General features: G+C 38.9%; 2 protein-coding genes across 3 annotated transcripts in view; both read right to left on the reverse strand.

The window, feature by feature from the left end:
• Nucleotides 1–5706: 5706 nt before the first annotated feature.
• On the reverse strand, nucleotides 5707–15638 carry BCAS2 (BCAS2 pre-mRNA processing factor). The gene is made up of 7 exons (XM_045546875.1): nucleotides 15491–15638; nucleotides 15292–15384; nucleotides 11414–11484; nucleotides 10290–10451; nucleotides 7975–8025; nucleotides 7117–7197; nucleotides 5707–6041 (listed from the first exon to the last, which is right to left on the reverse strand). Exons 1-7 carry the CDS (start codon nucleotides 15581–15583, stop codon nucleotides 5915–5917), a joined length of 678 nt encoding a protein of 225 aa, XP_045402831.1. The 5' UTR covers nucleotides 15584–15638; the 3' UTR covers nucleotides 5707–5914.
• A 1022-nt stretch (nucleotides 15639–16660) lies between these two features.
• The window catches only part of DENND2C (DENN domain containing 2C), a 68280-nt gene continuing 61562 nt past the window's right edge, over nucleotides 16661–23378 (reverse strand). Inside the window, exons 17-19 of one of the 2 annotated variants that reach the window (XM_045546877.1) lie at nucleotides 20284–20520; nucleotides 19954–20040; nucleotides 16661–18557 (exon numbers count right to left, since the gene is read on the reverse strand). In XM_045546877.1, the coding sequence (XP_045402833.1) occupies nucleotides 18526–18557; nucleotides 19954–20040; nucleotides 20284–20520 (356 nt within the window). In that variant the 3' untranslated portion in view covers nucleotides 16661–18525. Of the gene's footprint in view, nucleotides 18558–19953; nucleotides 20041–20283; nucleotides 20524–23378 lie in introns of both variants that reach the window. The other variant, XM_045546876.1, reaches the window with a different exon arrangement.

Genomic DNA, 23378 nt, shown 5'->3' on the forward strand with positions numbered 1-23378 from the left:
AGGCTATTTCTATTATTCAGAGATGAGGAGGACCTGAATTCATGATAGGTGGCAGTGAATATAGAGGTCAGTAGTAGTGTGATATTTCCAAAGTAAATGAACATGATTTGGTGAGCAGTTGGATGTAAGGATTATAGAGGAGTCAAGGACAAGAAGTTGAGTCTGAGAATCTTGCAGGACATCCAGGTCGAGCTGTCAGTTGTAATACTGCTGTGAAGAGATACGGCTAAAGATAGAGATTGGTGAGTCATCCACTGTATTGGTAGTCATAGAAGCCTGTGGGAATGGCTTGCTCAGGTTAGCTGACCCAAGCCAGAGCCTTAGGGAACACCAGCATTCAAGCAGTGGGCAGAAGAAGAGAAATAGCCCATAAAATACAGAGAAAGACCAGTAGAACAGGTAGGAAGATAATTAAAATACAAAATAGAAAGCAATAAATACCATAAAAGAGGAACAAAGTAATGTGGGAGTTCAGAGGAGGATTACCACTTAATCTTTCTGAGTCTCTGTTAACTCATCTGTAAAATTAGGTTGGACTAAATGGTCTCTGAAGTCACTTTTGTCTCTAAATCTTTTAATCTCTTCAATGTCTATCATGTGCCCATTAACATGGTAGTTGATATGGAGCGATACAGGGCATAACCTCTGCTCTAAAAGAGCTTTCAACTTACCGGGGAGCCTCGTCTACACGTACACACACACTAAGCAAACAAACAAACCCACTGGAGATGAAGATCACTTATGATTAAGGAGTGAATTTTGTGGCATAGCCTGTGGGCTGCAAATCCAGAGAAGGAAGAGAATATAGTAATATGTGTATAGAAGTCTCAGAGAGGAAAAGAGTGGATATGGGCTAGATTTAGAGAGAGAAGAAGAATGTGGGCAGAAATAAAGGCGTGAGTTCACTTACCTGACTGAACTTGAAGATCTCAGTTGGAAATTCATAGGAAGTAAAGTTTTAGATAGCTAGGGTAAGGCCTACGTTACTAACCAATTTATAACTACCTTACAAACCAGAAAATAGTGTTGAGAGTAGACTTGGGGGCAGTAGAGAGCTACTGTAGATTGCTGGGCAGGGCTGTGACATGTTTATGGTACAGGATATAGCCATTTTCACTGCACAAAATGTCTACTGCTACTATACTTTTCCCTATTGCCAGTTTCACAGTATAGTGGCTGCTATGGTGTGCTGCCCAGATTACTCCCCTCCCCCCAAATCCGAAGCACTCATGTATGTCCCCAGCTTCTGGGGGAATAGACAGCTGACATCTCTCGGCTTAGGACCCTCTCTTGGACTTGCCCTCAGCTGAAGAGAACCACCTTGCCCAATGTCCCGCCACCTTACCAGGGGCAGCCTGCCTTGACAGCTTGATGGGTTTTGCAAAGGCTCAGCCTCCTCACCTCAGTTCAGAAAAACCTTCAAGTGTCGTCCCAGCCTCAGGGCCTCCTGTAGGGTTTGGCTGTGGCCTTTGTCACAAATGCAGCACAGTTCAACATCTCCTCCTGCTCAGTCCGGCTCTCACACAGGTGTTGATCCCAAGAACACTCCCTAATAAACTTCCTGCACTCTCATTTCCATCTCAGAGTTTGTTTCCTGGGAAATCAAAGTACAACACACATGATAATTTTAGTTTTCACCCAACTATTCATCTATGCTACTTAACAATTTAACTGTAGAAAAATTTTGTGAGCCCAGATTTTGGTTTCAGCCATGTTCTTCAATTTTGACATTTACAGTTTAGAATAACAAAATCTACCTTTCATAAAATCTGCAATATCTTTTATGTATTCTGGATGAGCTGAAAAAGAAAAAAATCCTGGCAATATCTAAGATCACATACCCCTTTTGGTGCTATACATTAGTTCAATTTGTGAAGAGACAAGTAGCCACAAACAGCTAAGCATACATAATATTAATAAATACCAATCAAAAGGAAATAATGAGTTGGTGGTAACTCTGTCTTAGCAGGATATACCATTGGTTAATGGAGTGCCTTGTGTAGGAACACTGTTGGAGTCCCGGGTACTCTACAGAGATAGTCTACAGAAAATTTTAGTCTACAAGAAATTTTATAGAGTGCTGTATTGGGTCACAAAGAAATTGTGATAGCATTTGATTTGTTTTTATGCAATTGTCCAAAAATATTCTTATATATACTTTGTACTTAGCACCAGTTTTTTTTTAAAGCACCATCTGATAACACTATCAGATGACTCTTAGTTAGGCACATTATTCTCCTTTAGTTTACAAGCCCCACAAGGTTCATAAATTTAAAACTTTGAATAAAAATGGGCAACAAACCATTGTCATTCTAAAGTTGGTGGTAGAAAAGTGATATCAGTGTTGTTAGAATGGTTACCTCAAAGTGTCCACAGCATCAAACTGTATGCAAAATACCTTGCTAAAACAATTGGGCTGATAGCTTTTAAGGAGGCTGGAAAAGGAGAAATTGGCCATCTGTATTGCCAAAGGCCTATGTCACTTTTTTTGTTCTTATGATGTCTTCTTTTTAAAAATGTCCTTTCCTCAGCAAGACTAATAAATGCAGTTTTTGAAACAAATAATTCAGTGCAGTGTTAACACTGAAGTAGATGGGTTTATTTTGCATTTTTTATAATACATATGAATTCTGTAAAGGGAAACATGTATTGAAAGTGCTGGGCCTGCAATTGACAGATTGCCAAAGAACAAATTATATCCTGTGCTGTAATTAAGTATTCAACAATAATGAATACTAGGAGAAAATAGCAAAGTAGCAATTATACCAATTACAATTGATTAGTTGGTATTAACATAAAAGGATGTGCTCATTGTATTATATTCTATTATGCCACAAAAAGGCTCTGATGTATTAAGATATTTGACTCCTCTATAAAATCCCTTTTTATAATTGATTAAATTTAGTGAATTTGGAAGGATACCGGGAATTTGTATAATTACTCATGATAAAATTTTATTTAGTTATGCTATTATTTTCATTGCTTTATGCTACTATAGTTTCTAATCTATTTTTCCTGTGTTATTGGAATACTACCACTGCACTTTAAAAAACAGAACAAAGTAATCCAAAAGAACTGTAATAACTAGAATGCATCAATATCTACTATTGTTTACTTTTTGTTAGAGATTGAGATTAAAGGTGGCAAGGTAACTGCTACTCTGTATAAAGCAGGTTAGCAGGACAAGTAGTAATCTTAGACTTTTCTGGTGAGTTGGACACCCTTTATATTTTCAACAATGCAACTCAAGTCTATGTAGGATTAAATTTAAACTCTGAGAAAAACGGAAGGATCCTTCAACATATGAAACACCGGAGTAAATTTAATTATCTCCATTTTCTCAAGTCATGGAACGGAGAGCAAACAGATATGAATGGCTGCTGCATGGTAATTTATTTAACTTTTTAATGACTTGTGCCCTCTATGGTCAAATAAGAATATTACAACAAATAAGCAGTTCCTCTTCTAAAAGTAGGAGGAATTAGCCAGGCGTGGTGGTGCACGCCTGCAGCCCAGTTACTGGGGAGGCTAAGGCAGGAGGATCGCTTGAGTCCAGGAATCTGAGGCTGGAGTGAGCTGTGATTGCACCACTGCAGCCCAACCTGGGTTACTGGGCAAGACCCCAGCTCAAAAAAAGTAGGAGTGCATGAGTATGTCGTTGAAAAGAAGACCTTCAAACTTAATGAAAAGTACAAGATAATAAAATAAGCCAAAGAACTTTTAAGTGTGACTAAGGAGATGTTCTCAGGGCCAGTTTTTAGTGAGTGGTTAAAATTTAATTACAAGCAAAAGCCTAACATATATGTCCACTAACACAGTTCAATACTAAAATTGTATGCACATCAATAGTGTAATTATAGTTATTCCTGCCAAATGTGCAGTACCTAGCCTGCATTCCAGCCTTGCCAGAAACCCCAATAGTAAGCCATTTGTTTCCCAGAAATCACTTAGCTTTGTTCCCTTTGTCAGAATAGGCTTTGTAACTGTCAGGGAAGCTGAAGCCAGACCATGACCTCTTGTTCAGTTTCATTTTTCCCCAGGGCCTTCATCTAACCATTGACATTGTGCCTTTTCTTCACATAGCTAGGCTGCACTTGCTTGGCATTTTCTATATTATCTTTCATATTCACTTACATGTAGATAGCCGCAGTGGGCTGAAAAATGGCCCCCTAAAATGTCCAGATCCTAATCCCTGACACCTGTGAATGTGTTGCTTTTGATGGCAAAAAGAACTTTGTACACCGATTACGTTAAGGTTCTTGAGATGGGAAGATTATCCTTCATTATCAGGGTAGACCCAATGCAATCTCAAGGGCATTTATTAGAGGGAAATTGGCAATTAGAGAGAGAGGGTGCTAATCCTGCTGACTTTGAAGAGGAAGGAAAGAAGCCAAGGAATGCAGGTGGTGTCTAGAACCTGGAAAAGGCAAGGAAACAAACCTTGCCCCAAAGTGTTCTTCTCACATTTGGCAGGAATCAAGTCAGAGATGAGCTATGAATTCTCTACTTCTAAGCTCTCCAAGAGTAGGATATAACAGAACACTTCCAGCAGGTCTGGGAGGGGAATACAGCAACTTCACCAGGATGACGTTAGAGCAAGCCAAGTGTAGGTCAGAATGTAGCAGGCCAGCTGGGCATGGTGGCTCTCACCTGTAATTCCAGCACTCTAGGAGGCTGGGGTGGGAGGTATTGTTTGAGGTTAGGAGTGCAAGACCGTCTCTACTGAAAAAACAAAAATTAGCTGGGTGTTGTGTTGCACGCCTGTAGTCCCAGCGACCCAGGAGTTTGAGGTTGCAGTGAGCTACAATGACGCCACTGTACTTTAGCCGGGGAGACAGAGCAAGACTCTGTAACCAAAAAAAAAAAAGTGGCAGGGGCTCACCTGGACTTTGTTTCTTAATGTATAAAGATGGTACACTCTAAACTGGTTGCCTTCTATGCAGTGTACAGATGAGATATAAACTTGAGATCCCTTTCACCAATCTCCTTGGAAAAGTCCCTTTACTTTTTCCCTATGTTAGGTAGAAGAGCTTTTCTACCTAACATAGTGTTACAAAGCACATGTTCTACAATGTAATCATTGAGAAATGATATTTAGGAAGCAATTTTGAGATCTCATATGGTTGAAAATGTTGTTATTCTACCCTCACACACTTGACTGACAATTTGGCTATGTATATAGAGTCCTAGGTTGGAAATAATTTTTTGTAAGAATTCTAAAGGTTCTTCTCCATTACCTTCTTTCCAGGTTTCCAGAGATGCTGTTGAAAAGCTTAAAGATACTTATTTTTTATTTTGACAGAGTCTCACTCTATTGCCCTGGGTAGAGTGCAGTGGCATGATCAGAGCTTACTGCAGCCTCAAACTCCTGGCCTCAAGTGATCCTCCTGCCTCAGCCTCCTGAGTAACTGGGACTACAGGCATGTGCCACCACAACTGGCTATTTTTTCTGTCTTTGGTAGAGATGGGGTCTGGCTTTGTTGTCCAGGCTGGTCTCGAACTCCAGCCTCAAGTAATCCTCCTGTCTCAGCCTCCCAAAGTGCTGGGATTACAGGTGTGAGCCACCATGCTCAGTGTGAAAGCTTTAAATAAAGTCCTTGGATAGAAATATGGTCCAAGTGGCTCAAAAATTAATTCTATGACATAATTTTATTCTGAAGTTATATTTATCTTAAAAGCCTAAAGTTTTCTTTATGGCTATAAAAATACCACCAACTTAGAAATTTTTATTTTTCCTAATATATGCAAATAGAATTAACACAACAGTTCACATATTCTATAATTTCTAAACATTTAACCATCAGCTGTCTCTGTGAAATGCTGTCATCGTCCTTCATAGTTCAGAGAAAGTTCAGATGCCTTCTGTGAAAGCCCAACTTTTCTTCCTTTCTACCCTCAAAATTAATTTGTCTTTTCAGAAATCTTGACGGATGTTTTCTTTGTTTGCCTCTCCATGTTGCTGCTTGATTTGATAGATTTCATTTTCTAGTTGCACAATAGTCCGTTCAATCTCATAATTCTTACTGACCAGGGATACCCAACTACAAAAGAAAAAAAAGAGGAAAAATTACTCAATGTGCAATTTATCTTAAAAGATTTTATTTTACATGTACATATACTGTTCACCAGGGCTATAACACTAATCTTCACTTTCAACTTTCCATATTAAAAACGGAGGCACAATTGTGGGAAAGTAGGTAAAGGGTACACAGGCGATCTCTGTATTATTTCTTACAACTGCATTTGAATCCACAATAATCTCAAAATAAAAAGTTTAATTTATTAGAGAGCAAATCAGGAATATCGAGAGAGAGAATTAGTGAGATAGAAGAGACAGGAAAGAGATGGAAGATAATATTTAATTGAATTAACAGAAAAGGGAAAATGGGGCAGAGGCCAATAGTCATAGAAAAATAGTGGAGAAAAGTCTAGAACTGACAAACACAATCCACAAAGAGGCTTCCCTTTCCCCTAAAAAACTCTATGACAAATAAAAGGAAATACACATCTGTATTCATAAGAGTATAGTAACTTGAAGAAAAATGTGAAGGGATGCATAATAGATTATAACACAGGGTTTACGTAGGGGAGGGTGGAACAAGAATGATGTGGGTGATGAAGGGAGGAAGAGTAGGGAAGACCAAAGCAAAAGAAAAGAGAACTGACACAAAATTCATGGGTGTATTTAGGGATTTGTATAAATGTATATATATGTGTATATATGAAGAAGAATATTTTTAAAAAGTATAAACAAAAGGGAAAAACTGAGGGACAAATTATCAAGCAAAGTATGGCTCTCTTCTGGGTCTTTGTAGTCAAGAAAGGAAAAAAAAGAAAAAAGGAAAAAAAAAAAGAAGTAGTATGGAATCTCCCTTCCTACAAAATTTTCAGAGCCAGAAATATAGGACTAAAAATGGCACTCTGAGACCATGATCACCTAGCATTGGTTCAATTCTTGTTTGTAACTCTCTCGTTGCTTTCCAAGCCTACACCTAGAAAGGGGCAGAGACAGTGAAGGGTAGATTCAGAAAGCAGCATTTCTTTGACACCTGCGGCATCCCATTCAAACAGTGTTTGAATAGCAATTTGAAAGCTGATGGAATTATCAATACTCACTTTGACTCCATTTCCCTCAATTTTGATCCAGCTGTGAGTTGCATGTTCTTTCGCTGCCAGTTTAAATCTTGAATATGTTTTCTGTAAAAAATTATTACTCAAATACATTTTATTTAATTATGTTTTAATCACAGATTTCATAAAACATGCTCATTATGAAAAATCAAAAAATCACACAAATACAGATTACAAATCAAGTCCCTCCTCCCATGCATGTGTCCTTCCTGCTAACTGCTGTCGTGTTTCTGCTGGGTGTCATTCCAGATTCTTTCCTATATGTATGTGTAGAAATCAGTTTATAAAATCAGATTATATGTGTTATGCTTCAACTTTTTCTCCTTCTAAGAATGCCTTTGTTATGTCTGTAGACTTAACAAGTACAAAGGGCCTGACAGAGATGTTTTTTTGATCTCAACCCCCTATTTCTCCTCCACTCAGGTAGAGCAAATCCAGTGCCAGACAGTGGACAGAGAGAGTAGATCAATTGTTTACTTTCAAATTTTTCCTCCCACTTTCTATTTATTAAGGGTTTACTTAAACTTTGGCTGGGTGCAGTGGCTCATGCCTCTAATCCCAGCACTTTGGAAGGACTACTTGAGGCCGGGAGTTCAAGATCAGCCTGTCTCTACAAAAAAAAAAAAAAAAAAAAATCTGGGCGCAGTGGCATGTGCCAGTAGTCTCAGCTATATGGGAGGCTAAGGCAGGCAGATACTTTAACCCAGAAGTTTGAGGTTGCAGTGAGCTATGATGGTGCCACTGTTCTCTAACCTAGGCACCAGAGTAAGATCCTTTCTCAAAACAAAAACCACAATATAAAAATTTAATTCTAAAATAATACAAAAAACAATTTCAATTTACCTTAACTTCTGAAGCTCTTTCTGTGCATGTTCAATCATATGGACTAGATTTCTAAAGGAAAAGAGAAAAATTACATTAACATACATTCAAATCTAAGAGTATCAAGTAAAAGTGAATTATCTAGTTCATACAAAGTCAAGTTTTTCTGCTAAAATAGTAAATATTGAGCTATATGTGCCAACTACTATGTTAGGCACTTCATATATACTAGCTAATTCAATTCTCACAGGAATTCTTTGAGATACGTATAATTTATTATCCCAATTTCACATGTGGGGAAACTAACAAAGATGACATAACTTGTTCAAGCTAACAGAGGTCAAGCGTCTGAGCTAGGCTCTATTTCAGGTCTTTTAAACTCTAGAGTCAAGCTGTTTACTGATACTTTGATTTTGAGCACTTATGTCACTTCTTAAATAGTCACGACTTCTTTTCATAGAGAAGATGGAATATATCTGAGTACACTCACTTTTTTTGTATTTCTCAACCCCTTTTTATTTCTTTATTTCTGTATCTACATTTATCTTGTCATTATCTCCTCCTGTCTACTGCTAACTAGAGAGAGGAGAAGAAAAGAAAACCATTGTAGAAGGCTGGAGTCAGCTCTAACTAGCACAGGGAAAAAGTTCAATAACACATAGCACTATGTGTTTATTATCATTAGAGAAGTAATTCAACAGTAGATTTCTATCTCTCTCTTTAAAATTTAAATCAGTTTTATTGAGATATAATTCCACATCCTATCAATTTCCTCTTAAGGCACTGGATGAATTATCTTTAGAATCTATTTCAACCACACTTGGCCCTACTGTGTTCTTGCTCTAGATCTTATGTTTCCTGGCTTTTGTGACTCAAATTGTCTGCTGCTCACCTGAGTTACTTTCCTATCTCTACTGACTGGTTTCTTTGCACTATTTGCTATTCTCTCACAATTCAGTCTTCAAACAGCTGTGCCTTTCTAAGCTTTCCCTCAGCTCATCCTAGTGTCCTTGGCTTCAACAATCACTCCGTGCTGAGGACTATTACTTTTAGTGCTCTGTTCCTGACCTCTGACCATTGACAAGCTTTCCTTTAAATTACTGCTCCCTGAATGTTTATTTGTTGTCCTCTCCCTTCTCCCATCCTCCCTCTTAAATTTACTTTGATAAAAAATACAGCATACCTCCTCTGCAGAAGTACTCATTGGATTTGGAAGAGACAAGATATGCTCAGGGGAATGATCAACACTACTGAGTACTATCTCAGTAAACGGAAAACAAGAGATGTGCATAGTAATGAGAATAGTCACTCAGAAGAGGGAGTCAGTACTAATGTAGTACTTGCCCCCATACTACAAAAATGGACTACTGGTTACCTGGCATAGAACTTCTTGTCTTCTCAACTAGATAAAGCTTCTGGAGGACAAGGAAGACATTTTTTTCCACCTTGTGAAATACATTGTTGATCGATCTCTTAAATTTCTTAATCACCCTAATCCCATTCTTCTTTTTTACTCCTTGCAATAAATTCACAAAAGCAAGTGAGTTGCCTATTTTGTACGGTTTCCAAAATTCTGGATTTTGCCTACTGGATTGTCATGTGGCTACAGAAATTTAAAACATAATTCTGAAGATCTCAGAAAACGTATTTATCATTTTGTGGTTTTGCTTTATACAGTTATGTTTCAGAAAAACATAATTAACAAAAGTTTTCCATACAGTCATGAGGTTCAATGGCCTTTTCCATTTAAATTGTTAATAGACACTCAGGAAACTTTAGGGCTCAAAGGGGCTAGAGATAATCTAAGCACTGAATTTTACAAACAAGGAAAATGAACTCTGGATAGACAATAAATACTAAAGCTAGTTACATGAAACAGAAACAGCGTATCAGTGGCTTATTTTGGCAGCAAAATCCAGTGTTAATTTTTTATTTACAGTTTTGAGTCTCACTATTCATGGATTCTGTATTTATTTATGAATCTGCCTACTCTTGCTTCAGCTCTCAAACAGAAATAACCAGAGGATGGAGTTCAAGTTCCAAGTCTGGCATTGGTTAGTGAGGTAGTTTCAAGCAAGCTGCTTTACACTTCTGAATGTTAAGTATTACATAAAAAATGTGGCAGTTAGGTTTAGGTCCTCTTAGTGTTCTGACCTTTGAGGTGGGTCTCAAAGTAGTGGCCTTTTCATATGAGTTGTAGTTCTAGGACATGATCCCAAATCAAAGTCTAGTTATATTATTTTTATCCCACTTCCCCTACCCTACCTCCCGAATTTTTAAAAAATACTAAAACTTTGAATGGGATGGGTTTTACCAAAAGAAAAAAAGCTTCTTACTCATTATATACTTTCCAGGCATTACATCCATGCTGTGACATTAGTTCCAGATTCTCAATTCGAACTGCTTGATGCTCTAACTGGGCCATAGAATTGTTTACACATTCTTGCCACGCAGTAATGTCATTTTTCTGACCTGAGGAAGGGGCTGGAAGCTCATATCTGAAATTAAACAACAAAATAAATAAAACAACATATACTGCCAAGTCTTTATACCTCCTCCCAGCAGAATGCCCCATAGGTCTATGCACATTGTAAAAACCACAGAAGACGGAAGATGTGATACAAACCTTGCAATAATAAAAAACCTATATATCGTAAGAATCAATTTACAAACAAGATTTAGCAGTATTATACATACAATCAAAGAATTGTTCACTTCAGTGTGAACTGGTTAAATAAGCTATATTACATTCACATAAAGGATAGTTATATTAGCTATTACATGATGTTAAGATTATCATCTTTACATGATGTAAAGAGTATCTAATAATATTAACATATATTAAAGGAAAGAAGTAGGATATAAAAAATTTGGCTACCATTTTTGTAAAACAACCGCACCCACCCATCCACTAATGCAGTTATGCCCCCTGTAGAGAAAAAAATGGGAAGGGATATAATATTTCTTCGCATTTAGACCCCACACTCCATTCTCTCTCTCATGCTACCCAGTCTTTCAGTACTGCCAACATAGCCAGCAAAAACATTCTTCATAAATTTCTGCTCATTGAGTTACTACAAACTAGATTTTTTTTTTTTTTTTGAGACAGAGTCTCACTCTCTTGCCTAGGCTAGAGTGCCGTGGCATCAGCCTAGCTCACAGCAACCTCAAACTCCTGGGCTCAAGCAATCCTACTGCCTCAGCCTCCTGAGTAGCTGGGACTACAGGCATGCACGACCATGCTCGGCTAATTTTTTTCTATATATATTTTTAGTTGGCCAGATAATTTACTTCTATTTTTAGTAGAGATGGAGTCTCGCTCTTGCTCAGGCTGGTCTCGAACTCCTGACCTCGAGTGATCCACCTGCCTCGGCCTCCCAGAGTGCTAGGATTACAGGTGTGAGCCACCACGCCCAGCCTACAAATTAGATTTTTTTAATTTCAATTTTAATACTCTTACCGTTTCATACTGAGCAATTCAATTGGTTGTCGAGCAGCCAGTCTTTCAAATTCATTTCTCATTATGTCCGTCTGATGCATAAATAAAAGGAAGAATTATTTCCAAGATCATATTGACAAACTGAAATTAACAATCACTGAATGATGGATTTAACCTACGTAGGTTATTTATTCTTTGTAGTGCCCATTATAATGGATCATTTCCCTTCCCTTAATTCTTTTCTGTGTTAAATGCTCGCTGGGATCTGGAGAAGAACTCCCCTCCCCGCCACTGCCCTCCATTTTAATTCCATATTCCATACTCAGGCAGAAAAGGCAGTATATATAAAGCCCACAGAGAAAAGGATTAATCTTAAATCAGTGGTTTTCAATCCCAGCAGCACGAAAGAATCAGTTGGTGAGTGCTATGGCTTGAGTATTTGTGCCCTCTGAAACTCACGTTGAAACTTACTCCCCAACATAACAGTATCAAGAGGTGGGCCTTTAAGAGGCAATGAGGCAGAACCATCACGAATGGATTAATAGGTTATCATGCGAAAGGGTCTGTTATAAAACCCAGTTTGGCTCTCTCTCGTGTGCTCCCACCTCTCCATGTGATGCCTTGTGCTGACTTAGGACTCTACAGAGAGTCCTCCCCAGCAAGAAGGCCCTCATAAGATGTGGCCCCATGACCTTGCACTGCCCAGCCTCCAGAACTGTTTAATAAATAAATTTCTTTTCTTTATAAATTACCCAGACTCAGGTATTCAGTTATAGCAACAACAACAACAACAACAACAAAAAAACCCAAACTAAGACAGAGAGCTTTGAAAACAATTCTAATCCCAGCAACATCTCACTCCTATCCAACATTCCTATTTAACTGGTCCTGAGGTGGATCCTGGATATGATTATAATTTTTGTTTTTAACTCACCAGTTGATTATAAAGTGAAGTCAGTGTTGGGAACCATGGATCTAAGCACTCAATGGTTATGAGGGAAGAAGAGGACTTTAACAAAATAATCTGCTTTAGGGCTATGAGCCTAAATTTACACTTTCTTTTTGGTCTTGGTGGCTGTTTTCACACTTTGCTCTTTGCAAGGAATGGAGAAGAGGGGAAGGGGCAAAAGTAACCAGTTCTGCTATCTGCTCTAGCAATTTTACTGTTTTCAAGCTGTGCCTCTTTATGTTCAATGTTTTGGTCAATATCTTATCCCATTTCTGTTCTGCATATTTCCTATCCTAAGTATTAATATAAAGAACTGCTTGAATAAAATATTCATTTATAGTAATACTTCAGTTATCCCATGTAATTTCGATTTTCTGAGGGCTTTAACTATCCTAACAATTAGATTAAAGAGTTTGCCAAAAAAAAAAAAAAAAGTCTTCCAGAAGCCCCATTTACATTTAAAAGTTTTGCATTAAGCATTTCTTATTGGAGATAGCCTTTTTTTGGGAGCTATTGCTGAATTACACACAACTCTAAGAAAACGTGGTTATCTAGTTTCCTACAGAAAACCAGGGCATTCTAGCTAGAAGGTTCTGCATAGAGACAGACAAGGAGTAATAACTAAGAATTAGGTAAGAGAAACTACAAAAATGAAGTATAAGCCTGGGCAATATCAAGACCTCATCCATATAAAAAACAGACCAAAAAACCCAAAAAACCTAGCTGGGCATGGTGGTGTGTACCTACAGTCCCAGCTACTCAGGAGGCTGAGGTGGGGAGATTGCTTAAGCCCAGGAGTTTGAGGTTGCAGTGAGCTATGATCATGCCACTGCACTCCAGCCTAGGCATCAAAGCAAGGCCTTATCTTAAAAAAAAAAAAAAAAAAAAAGAGAAGCAAAGCAGTATACGTAGTCTTGAGTATGTAACATAGGTCAAGCCAGTGTTCATGGAGCTAAGCCAGGAAAAAACTTCAGGTATGTTGGGCACATAGTAAGTGTTCATTAAATATTCAGGTGCCTATTGTGTGCCAAGCACTGTTCTAGGCAATGAAGAAGACAAAAAAATTTCCCTGCTCATGAAGCAGCATTATCTCAGCTTAGATAGGTCTTCCTCGACCATCCATAGTAGTCCCTGGTCACTCCATCACATCACTACTTTCTCTCTATAGCATTTAACAATAATCTGATATTTTCTGATTTGTCTGTCTCAACACTCTAGAATGAACATGAAAGTATGGACCTTGCCTATCTCTAATATCCAGCATAGAAAAGACCTTCATAAATAGTTGTTAAATGAATTAATGGAATAGTTTCAAAGGCAACGTGAAGAGTGGTTAAGCTCTTGGTCAATTACCTTTCTAAGCCACAAGTTTCCCATCCAAAAAAATGGGGACAATAAACATATAGCTATATAGTTTAATTAATTAATTAGAGATGTGGTCTTGCTCTGCTACTTGCTGGAATGCAGTGGCATGAAAATAGCTCACCGTAGCCTCAAACTCCTAGGCTCTGGGGATCCTTCTACCTCAGCCTCCCAAGTAGCTGGGACTATAGGCGTGCACCACTATGCTTGACTAATTTTTAAACTTTTTTGTGGACACAGGACTCTCCATATGTTGCTCAGACTGGTCTCGAACTCCTGGCCTCAAGCGATCCTCCACCTTGGCCTCCTAAAGTGCTGAGATTACAGGGATGAGCCACCATGCCTGCCTGTACTTAGTTCTTAACGTGGTTAACATCTACAATTAAGTAACAACATTTAGAAAAAGTATAAGAAAACAACTTTCTTCTACTTAAAACTTAGCCAACATTTTTTCAGGTTACTTCATTATAAACACTGTCTTTTAATAACATAATCCTTTCATAAATAAATGATTACATAAAATGGGGGGAAACCCCAAATATGTACATCCTGAAATGCCTGAATCCAATAATTTACTTATTTATCTCGAGACAGGGTCTTGCTCTGCTGCTCAGGCTAGAGTGTAGTAGTGTCATCATAGCTCACTGCAACCTCAAACTTCTGGGCTCAAGTGATCTTTCCCGCCTCAGCCTCCTGAGAAGCTGGGGCTACAGGTGAGTGCCACCACAATCCTTCTGCCTTGGCCTCCCAGAGTGGTAGGATTACAGGTGTGAGACACCACGCCTAGCCAAATAATACACATATTTTCAGGAAACAGGATCTTGCTGTATTGCCCAGGCTGGGCTCAAGTGATCCTCCTGCCTCAGCACCCTCACCTCAAAGTAGCTGGGACTACAGGCCTGGTTAATTTTTTAATTCTTTGTATAGAGGGTGGTCTCCCTACATTGCACAGGCTGGTCTTGAACTCCTGACCTCAAGTGATCCTAGCACCTTGGCCTCCCAAAGTGCTAGGATTACAGGTGTGAGCCACAACATCGAGCCTGAATCCAATAATTTAGGAATGACATTTTAAATTTCATTGAGCTAATTAGACCTAACTAGTATCTTGGGTGCAGTTCTAGGTTAAACATTTAAAATAGTATACACTTAGATATGGTTTGTCCATTCAGTCTTTACACGCATTTGGAAAATACCCAGGCTTTGATACAAGGGCTGCTCTCCAGTGGTTCTAAAAGACCTGAGGTAATTGGGCTTATGCATATCATAAAACCCTACATCACTTACTGTAAGGTAGACCTTAGAGAGTAGAGAAATCCTGTGAGAATTTACGCATGGACCCTATCTCAAGAAAGTATACACATAAATTTTTGCATTAAGATAGAGTTCTCGGAAGGTCCTTTTACGGGTTTCAGAATAAGAACCCCAGAGAAAGCTTACCTATCTTATCTGTCACAGGTAAGTGACATTTAAACAAACACCGGTCAAAGCTGGAATTTAAAATTCACTTTCACGTAACTAAAGCTCTCAATCCAAAACAAAAGTTCACGGGAATCCTAGTTCATACCCGGGCTCAAGACATCACACTTACTTCAAAAGCAGAATAATCCGGAGCTGTCAGGTAGCTCAGGTAGTTTTTAGTCGGTCGGTACCTGCGGGTTTCCTCCTCCACCAGCGCGGCGGCCTAAGAACGAGAAGCAGGGACAGGGTAGGGCGGCGCACTGTCAAGTGCTTCGTTCAGTACTAGGCCAGCGAGCGCAGAGTCACCCACAGGGACACCCCGCACTCACCGCTTCCCTCACACCCGGCGCTTCATAACCTTGGTCAAAATACGGCAGCGCATCCACCACAACTTCTCCAGCCACCAAGCCCGTGCCCGCCATCGCAGGAGCTCAGGTTCGCCAGCGCCCTCCGTTTGCGCAGGCTCAGTCCTATTTAACTACGCCCGCGTTCAACACTGTCGTAATCCGCGTCGCCTGCGCGCTGACTTAGGCGCATGCCCAGTTGCTAATTCTGAAGGCCTACGTGCCCGGCAGCTAGAAATTGCGGCGCTATTTTGCTTTGGGCGGCCGCGCCGTGACGTCACAGCTTGTATTTCCCGCGTCTGCCGAAGACCTCAACTTCCTGTCTTCGGTTTGCCCGTTCTTTTTGCCTGCGAGTGGTGGCGATTTGGTGGATTTGGAACTTTTCGTTTCCTCCAGAACGTTGGTATCTGGAAGGGAAACTCTTTGGAACTTCTGCAGGGAGCTGGCTGCAGGACTTGGCGGAGAAAGAGAAACTGGTTTCCCGGTTTATTCCACTTCCACTTTCTCTTCTTACACTTCGCTGCCTTTGTGCCAGGCGGTTCTCCTTGCCGTAGCCTCACTGTCCTTCGCTCTCGGCGCCCTGAAAAATCTTTGGATTGGATCAGTGCAGTTTTTTCACAGACTCTAAGAGTGGGCGCCAGTCTCCAAGTAAAATTGTGAATCTTTAGGGCCTGCGTAACAAAAGTAACCTTTTTTTAAATTTCAGCTTATTATGGAGGCACAAAAGTTTAGGTTATGTGTATTGCCCATGTCCCCGAGTCAGAGCTTCAAACGTGTCCATTCCCCAGACTGCGCATCGCACTCATTATGTAGGTATACACCCATCCCCTCCACCCCCCCCCAAAAGTAACCTTAACCTCCCTCCAGGGCGAGGTTGGTAACTGTCCACCACCCCCAACATTTAAAAATCCTGTTATTTTGCCTTCACGGCATGTATAAAATTCAGTCATTTTGCCTTTAGGACTTAGGGGAATAGAGCTCCTCATTACCTCCCAACCACTCAAACTGCTGCCAGGGCACCTCTGCTACGTGGCTCCTGGACAAAACAACCTCTGTTTGACTAAGCAGGCAAAGACCAACTTAACATTAGGTAAATGTGCTGGCTAGATTTAAGTGAGGTAAAAGATCTTTACATTTTAAGGATTCTCCAAAAGATTTGTGGGATTTTTATGTGTTTATTCATTAAAAGCTCTGTAAACAACATTTTATACAAATCTTGAGCAATTCTTTTACAAACATGTCCAGAATTAATAATACTTTACAAAAACAAAACACAATAGACCCAAGAAAAGGATGCAGCTTCAGATAGTAGGTAAAGTAAGACTCCCATCCCTAAAGCAAAGGTCTGCTCACGTAGGGATAGCCAGGATCCACCACAGTAAACCCTCCTACCCCCATTTAATAAACACCTAATTATTAATTGTTCCCTCAGGGTTGCAGGGTAAGACAAGACCAAATGGGGAAATGTCTGATAGGAGTCTCACTGGGGTAAGCTGCTTAATCAACATTTAAAAAAAGACATAGGCTTGGTTCTATTACCTGGACCCACATCTGTAGGAATTATATTACACAGCACCAGTGTTAAATGGTGTCTGCTTCAGATTCATGCATACCTTAATGGGTTGTAATGCAATACTGTACGTCAATAAATTGTATCACAATACAATTTACAATGTTTTGTAAGTTTGAATAAATATTTTCTATGCCAGTTAAAACCACCAGCAGAAGGTGAAGAAAACAAACTGATATTTACTACAACATTTATCAATGAAAATTACACCATCACTGACAAATTCCTCTTTCCAATCACTACTACTACTTTAGATATTAAGGATCTGGGTTCTTACGCTGTGTATGCTCAGGAAATGTTCAGGTTCTGAGTTCAATTTATTTGGAGCAAAAAGTTGAACAATTCTAGGGGAATAAAAAGTCTTATCTAGGCACCTATAGTTTAAAGTCCCTTATCCTCAGAGCTGAAAAGGGCTCTGGTACACTTAATAGAAAAAATTTTAAATAGCTATAATTCTACAGAGATCAAATTTCCATCTGTAGGACTAACGAACTTTATCTGTGTTCATAAAAGAAAAGTCCTGGCTTCAGTTCTATCTCTGTTGTACAACTAAGGGCAAGTTATTTAGCCTCTTTGAATTCCAGTTTCTTCATTAGTAAAATGGAGATGCAAATATCTGCCTCGTAAAGTTGATTTAAGGATTGAATAAGATGATACACATACATGTACCAGAGTGTATGGCACATGGTGGACACTAAAAAAAAAAAAAAAAAAGGTAGTTCCCATGCCCTTGAAAGGACATTATCCTATCAGCTATAATTCCACAAAGTTTAATGTTGACATGTGAGGGACAAGCTACCTGAGTGCCACACAATGTGGAGGAGAAGCTGCAAGATGTCTACTTTTATAAGGTACTCAATAACAGTGTTAACAAGTAGGACTTCCACAAGTGAGATTCCCCTAGATAGAATATTAGACAAAAAAAATGGAGATATATTGATGAGTATATTCCTTAGCCCAGGTCAAGCAGCCCATGGGTTTAAAGCTGCCATTGTATTTCAGTGATGAGAATTATGTGTGTAAGGCTAGTGTTCTCCACTTGTATATAGTGCCTCTCCAGTACTTAAACTCAGCATTTCTCTCATTATCTCCTCTTTGAGCTGTTTCTTAAATGTTAACACCAACAAACATTTCTCTTGTAAAAGACAACTGCCGTCACAGACTAAGCACAAAACACAAAGAATGAGCTAAAGAATCAAACAGAAAAGACCACTATAAAAAAACTGGAGGCAAAGTAAAGAGAGCGTTGGTTCCAGACTACTCCCAACAATTCTCCAGTGATTACTACAGCAGCAACAGGAGTAATCCTCCTCCAACAGCCTGACTCGATCTTCAACCTTTTAAAATTTCAAGAATTTTGTAGAATACTTCAGGGTATCATGACCCTCAGAAAAATATTTTCTTTGGCACTTTCTTTTCTAATTAGGATGAGGACAGTCAATCAAAGATTTCATTTCTTCTGTAGAAATTTCATTTTACTTCCTAAAGGGAGAAAAAGGTAGAGTGAACTCTCAATTCATTTTTATTTACTGTAGATTTGAGTCAAGCGATCAACAACCTAGTTATTCAGAACAGCCCAAAAGTTAGGCTGACATCTCAAGCTATCAGTTGATGTGTTTAATCACCTCCCCCACCCCACCCTGCCCCAAGTGTCTAATTGTAGAGGTAGAAAAGAACTGAGACATCATGTAATCTAGTGGGTTTCAATACTGAATGTAGGTTAAAATCACCTGGCTTGCTCCTCAGTGATTTCCTGAAGCCTAGGGAAAAAATTTTTTTAAGCTCCCCCAGAGATTACAATATGTAGTCAGAGCTGAGAACCACTGATCTAATCCTGTGTTATAAAGATGAAATAACAGCCTAAGGTATAATTTGTCCATGGTCTCTCAGCTAGTGAAGGACAGGGCCTAATTAGGGGGCATATATTTCAAAGACCAATATAAATACCATAGAATATAGGTTCTTCATTGTTTTAGGCTAGCCACACCACTGTTCTCTTATATCATATTGGATAATTAACTACAATTGAAAAATCATAAACAACTGTGTTTCTGTATGAAGTGCAAAATTAGAGACTTGTAGGAAATCCTCTTTTGCCTCAGACTCCCTCTAAACCAGGTGTTTTTAATCTGGAGTTCTAAGGATAGGTTTCATGGGGTTCATGAACACCCTAAAATTATATGCAAAATTTATTTGTATGCTGTAACTACATTTTTCTGGGAAAAAGGACAACAGTTTTTATAGGAATTTATAAGGAATGTGTCCAAGGAATGTGACCTGACCTAGAAAATACTGATAATCATGATATGCAAACATATCATGAAGGACAGTTCAGGGAGCTTCATCTGAGGGAAACAGCCCCATAGATTACTCTGATGGAGAATCCCCACCTTTGAGAAAAAGACTTTTCTGGCTGGGCACAGTGACTCACACCTGTAATTCTAGCACTCTGGGAGGCCAAGGTGGGAGGATCGCTTGAGCTCAAGAGTTCAAGATCAGCCTGAGCAAGAGCAAGACCCTGTTTCTACTAAAAATAGGAATATTAGCCAGGCATCATGGTGTGAGCCTGTAGTCCCAGCTACCCAGGAGCCTGAGGCAGGAGACCGCTTGAGCCCAGGAGTTTGAGGTCGCAGTGAGCTAAAATGACACCACTGTAGTCTACTTGGGATGACAGAGCAAGACTCAGTCTCAAAAAAACAAAACAAAAAAAACCAAAAACCTTTCTTTAAAACACTTTGGAACTAGGGTCATGGTTTCTGGTCAGTCTACTTGATGTGATGTTCTATTGCTGATCTGATTATAAAGCCTTTGTGATGAGGCCCACTACTGCAAACCTTTCTCAGCCACATTTATCTAAAAGGAAAACAGAGCAACTTACCAAGACTCCGCAAAATTCTATTCACCCCACTGGGCTCAGACTCAGGAATTGTTTCCAAATACTGGAGGGCCCGGACCTCAAACAAACCTATGAGGAAACTCATGTTGGTGAAACTGTCCAATACTTAAGACTGGAAATTAACTAAATAAAACTCTGTGGTCATTACTAACTTATTCCATGGATAAAACAATATTACAAAATAAATAATTCTGATAACATACAGCTTGGATTTTGAGCCCCTTAGCTTTGGACTATTTTTTGTTTATATTATATTCAAACTTTTCAAGTACTCACTAAATAGAGAGGGAGAACTTTATGATGGAAACTGACCTTTAACCCCACTTTTCCGAAGCTCTCGGTCCTGGATGAATCCTGCAAACATCTGAGTCTCCATGAAGAGATTTAGGAAATGGCGTACACTTCGGGAGGTATGGGACTTACGGAATGGCTCTCTTTGGAATACACGCTCCCCACGCTCAGTGACAGTCATATTTAAAGAATAATGTCCCACGAGCTCTACAAAAAACCTGACAAATGCTTCGGACACCAGAGAGTTGAGTGTCACATCTGCTGCAAAATGAAAGAAAAAAGAGAAAGAAAAGAAAAAATCCCCTAAGTTTTGTGTATCTGGAAACACTGGCCCTGGTTATAGAAGTCATGCCTAAGAAACCATAGATTAAAGGACTGAGAATAAATCCAGGAATGCTCATTCTTAGCCTTCTTTTTCCATGACCTGCAAAAAGTTAATGGCTAATATCCTTACCTTTCTTCCCACACATGCTCTTAGTATATCTTGTAGCCTGGCTTGCACATCTGTGATTTCACTGTAATTGCTCTTTCAGAGCCACTGGTGAGAACCAGCTAAATTTAATCTGCTCTTCTATTTTTATTCCTCTTTAAACTCTATGCTGCATTTGTGCTGACTGCCTTCTCACTTCTCTTGTTCCCCACAACTTAATGCTCTACTGATTCCTTTCTTGCCTTTATGACCAAGCATTTGTTTTTTTCTTACCTTTTCTTCCTTTTTCTGAGCATGGACCACAGGTAACTTCAACATTCCCTTCCTTTAAGAGCTAATTGGCACAGAGATAGAGCTGGCTAAGATGATAATTCCCAGCCTTAGGTCTGCAGCCTTGATATTTCACCTTCTAAATTTTCGGCCTACCTATGGGAGACCATCATTTGGCACTCCATCAGTACATAAATTCCATTTGTCTAAAAGTCATTTTATCAGGTCCTTTTTGGAACTTTGTGGACTATGAATAAATTAAGTAATACAATTCATTATATTTCTCCATCAAATCACTTTCCCTCTCAACTTACTTTTTTTTTTTAGAGACAGGGTCTCACTCTGTCACCGAGGCTGGAGAGCAGTGGTGCAATCATAGCTCACTGCAGCCTCAAACTCCTGGGCTCAAGTGATCCTCCCACCTCAGCCTCCCAAGTAGCTAGGACTACAGGCATGTATCACCACATCTGGCTAATTTTATTTTTTGTAGAGACGTGGGTCTCACTATATTGCCCAGGCTGGTCTCAAACTGCTGGCCTCAAGCAATTCTCCTGCCTCAGTCTCCCAAAGTCCTGGGATTTCAGGCATGATCCACTGTGCTCAACGAACTTTCTCATTTTATATTGTACCTGCTTACTCTATAAAAAATAATAGTTTATTGAGTGTTTAAGATATGTCAGGTACCATATTAAGTGCTTTAACAAACATAATAATCCAATGAGGTAGGTATTATTACTCTTACAGAGGAAACTGAGGCTCCAAATTATTAAAGAAATTCTCTAGGGTCATCCCATCTAGTAAGTGGAGATGCTAGACTCCCAAGTCAGGTGATTCTTAATTCCTATAATATACTACTATATTGTCTTCCAGGTCCCAGGCTTAAACCTCAGATTCAACTTAGACTCCTTCTTCTTCCAAATCCAAATAGTCTTTTTTTCCCCTTCAACAATGTATCTTGCTCTTTTCCATGGGCTCCACTCAGGACTGGGAATCAGGGACTTAGGTTTAATTGGAGTTCTACCACAGAGCAGCTATATAATAGTGGGTAGCTCACTTTACCTCTCTTGGCCTATCCATACCCGTGTAGTGAGGGGGGCTGATAAGGAGAGTTCCAAGGTTTCTTCCTGTATTACATTTTGATTCTAATCTAGGTTTTTGTTATATTTTATATAACAGACTTCCTGCTCATCTCTTTCCTTCTTCAGTTGAGAATCCATGGTCCATCACTGCATTTACCCTTAACACTTTTGCCTTGCTCTCCCATCCCTTCCAGTTTTTTTGTTCAATATGTGTTTTTAAGATTCATTTTTAATGCCTTATTCTATCAATGGATATTTCGGTTGTTTTTAGTTTTGGCTATCGTCTACAATGCCACTATGAAAATTATTGTACTTGTTTCCTAGTAGTCATGTGCAAGAGATGCAGTCTAGGGTATATATCTAAAAACTGAATTGCTGGGCGGTAGCATAGGTATACCTTTTACTTTATTAGATACTGCCAACTTGTTTTTCCAAAGTAGTTTACTAATGTACCCATTCTCACCAATACTTGATATTGTCAGACTTTTTAATTTTTGCCAATATGGCATCACATTTCCTTGATTTTGAGGAGATTGCACATTTCTTCATATGTTTAGGCACCTTTCATGTTTTTTCTATGAATGTTTGTTCCTATTGTTTCCCCATTTTTCTATTGGATTATCTTTTTCTTATTGATTTGTAGGAGTTTTTTAAAAAACAAATTCTAGACAATATTTCTTTGTTATTTGTTGAAAATGTCTTCACCTAGTTTGCAGCTTGTTTTTTTCTTTTCCATGTTGTCCCTTGATGAAAAGAAATTTTAAAGACTTAACATCGTCAGTTGATCTTTTTCTTTATAGTCTCTGGTCTTTGCACCATATTTAAAGAACTCTATCACTGTTTTAAGGACATAAAAATATTTTGTTCTATTCTTTTAAAAACATTTTTAAAAGCTTTGCTTTTAACATTTAAGTCTTTATATTCACTGGAATTAATTTTGTGTACAGTGTGAGGTATATATCCATATTCATTTCTTTTCATATGGAAGGCCAATTGTCCTAGTATCATTTATTGAATGGTTCATTCTTTCTCCACTGATATGCAAATGCTGGCACTGACACAAACGAAGTTTCCTTACACATGTGCACTCTCTATTCTTTCCATTGCTTTATTTCTGCACCAAAACCAAACTATCTTAATAACTATGACATTACAATAATCTTGATGTCTAGTAATGCAAGCCCTCCAATCTTGTTCTTTTTCAAGTGTGTCTTGGCTATTCTTGGCCCTTTGTACATCCAATTAAATTTTATGATCAGCTGTATGGCATTCCAATTCCCTCTTGAACCCTCTCCAATCTCACTTTCTTCCCACCATACCAGTGAATCCACTGTTAT

This window comes from Lemur catta, chromosome 3 (assembly GCF_020740605.2).
Source record: "Lemur catta isolate mLemCat1 chromosome 3, mLemCat1.pri, whole genome shotgun sequence".
In the NCBI taxonomy this organism is placed as follows: Eukaryota; Metazoa; Chordata; class Mammalia; order Primates; family Lemuridae; genus Lemur; species Lemur catta.

Coding starts and splice junctions, on each gene's coding strand:
- BCAS2 (XM_045546875.1), bottom strand. CDS start 15,583: ATGGCGGGCACGGGCTTGGTGGCTGGAGAAGTTGTGGTGGATGCGCTG. Junction 11,485..15,291: donor CGGATTATTCTGCTTTTGAA/GTAAGTGTGATG, acceptor TTTATGCATCAG/ACGGACATAATGAGAAATGA. Junction 8,026..10,289: donor GCCTGGAAAGTATATAATGA/GTAAGAAGCTTT, acceptor CTTTTCCTTTAG/AAATCTAGTCCATATGATTG.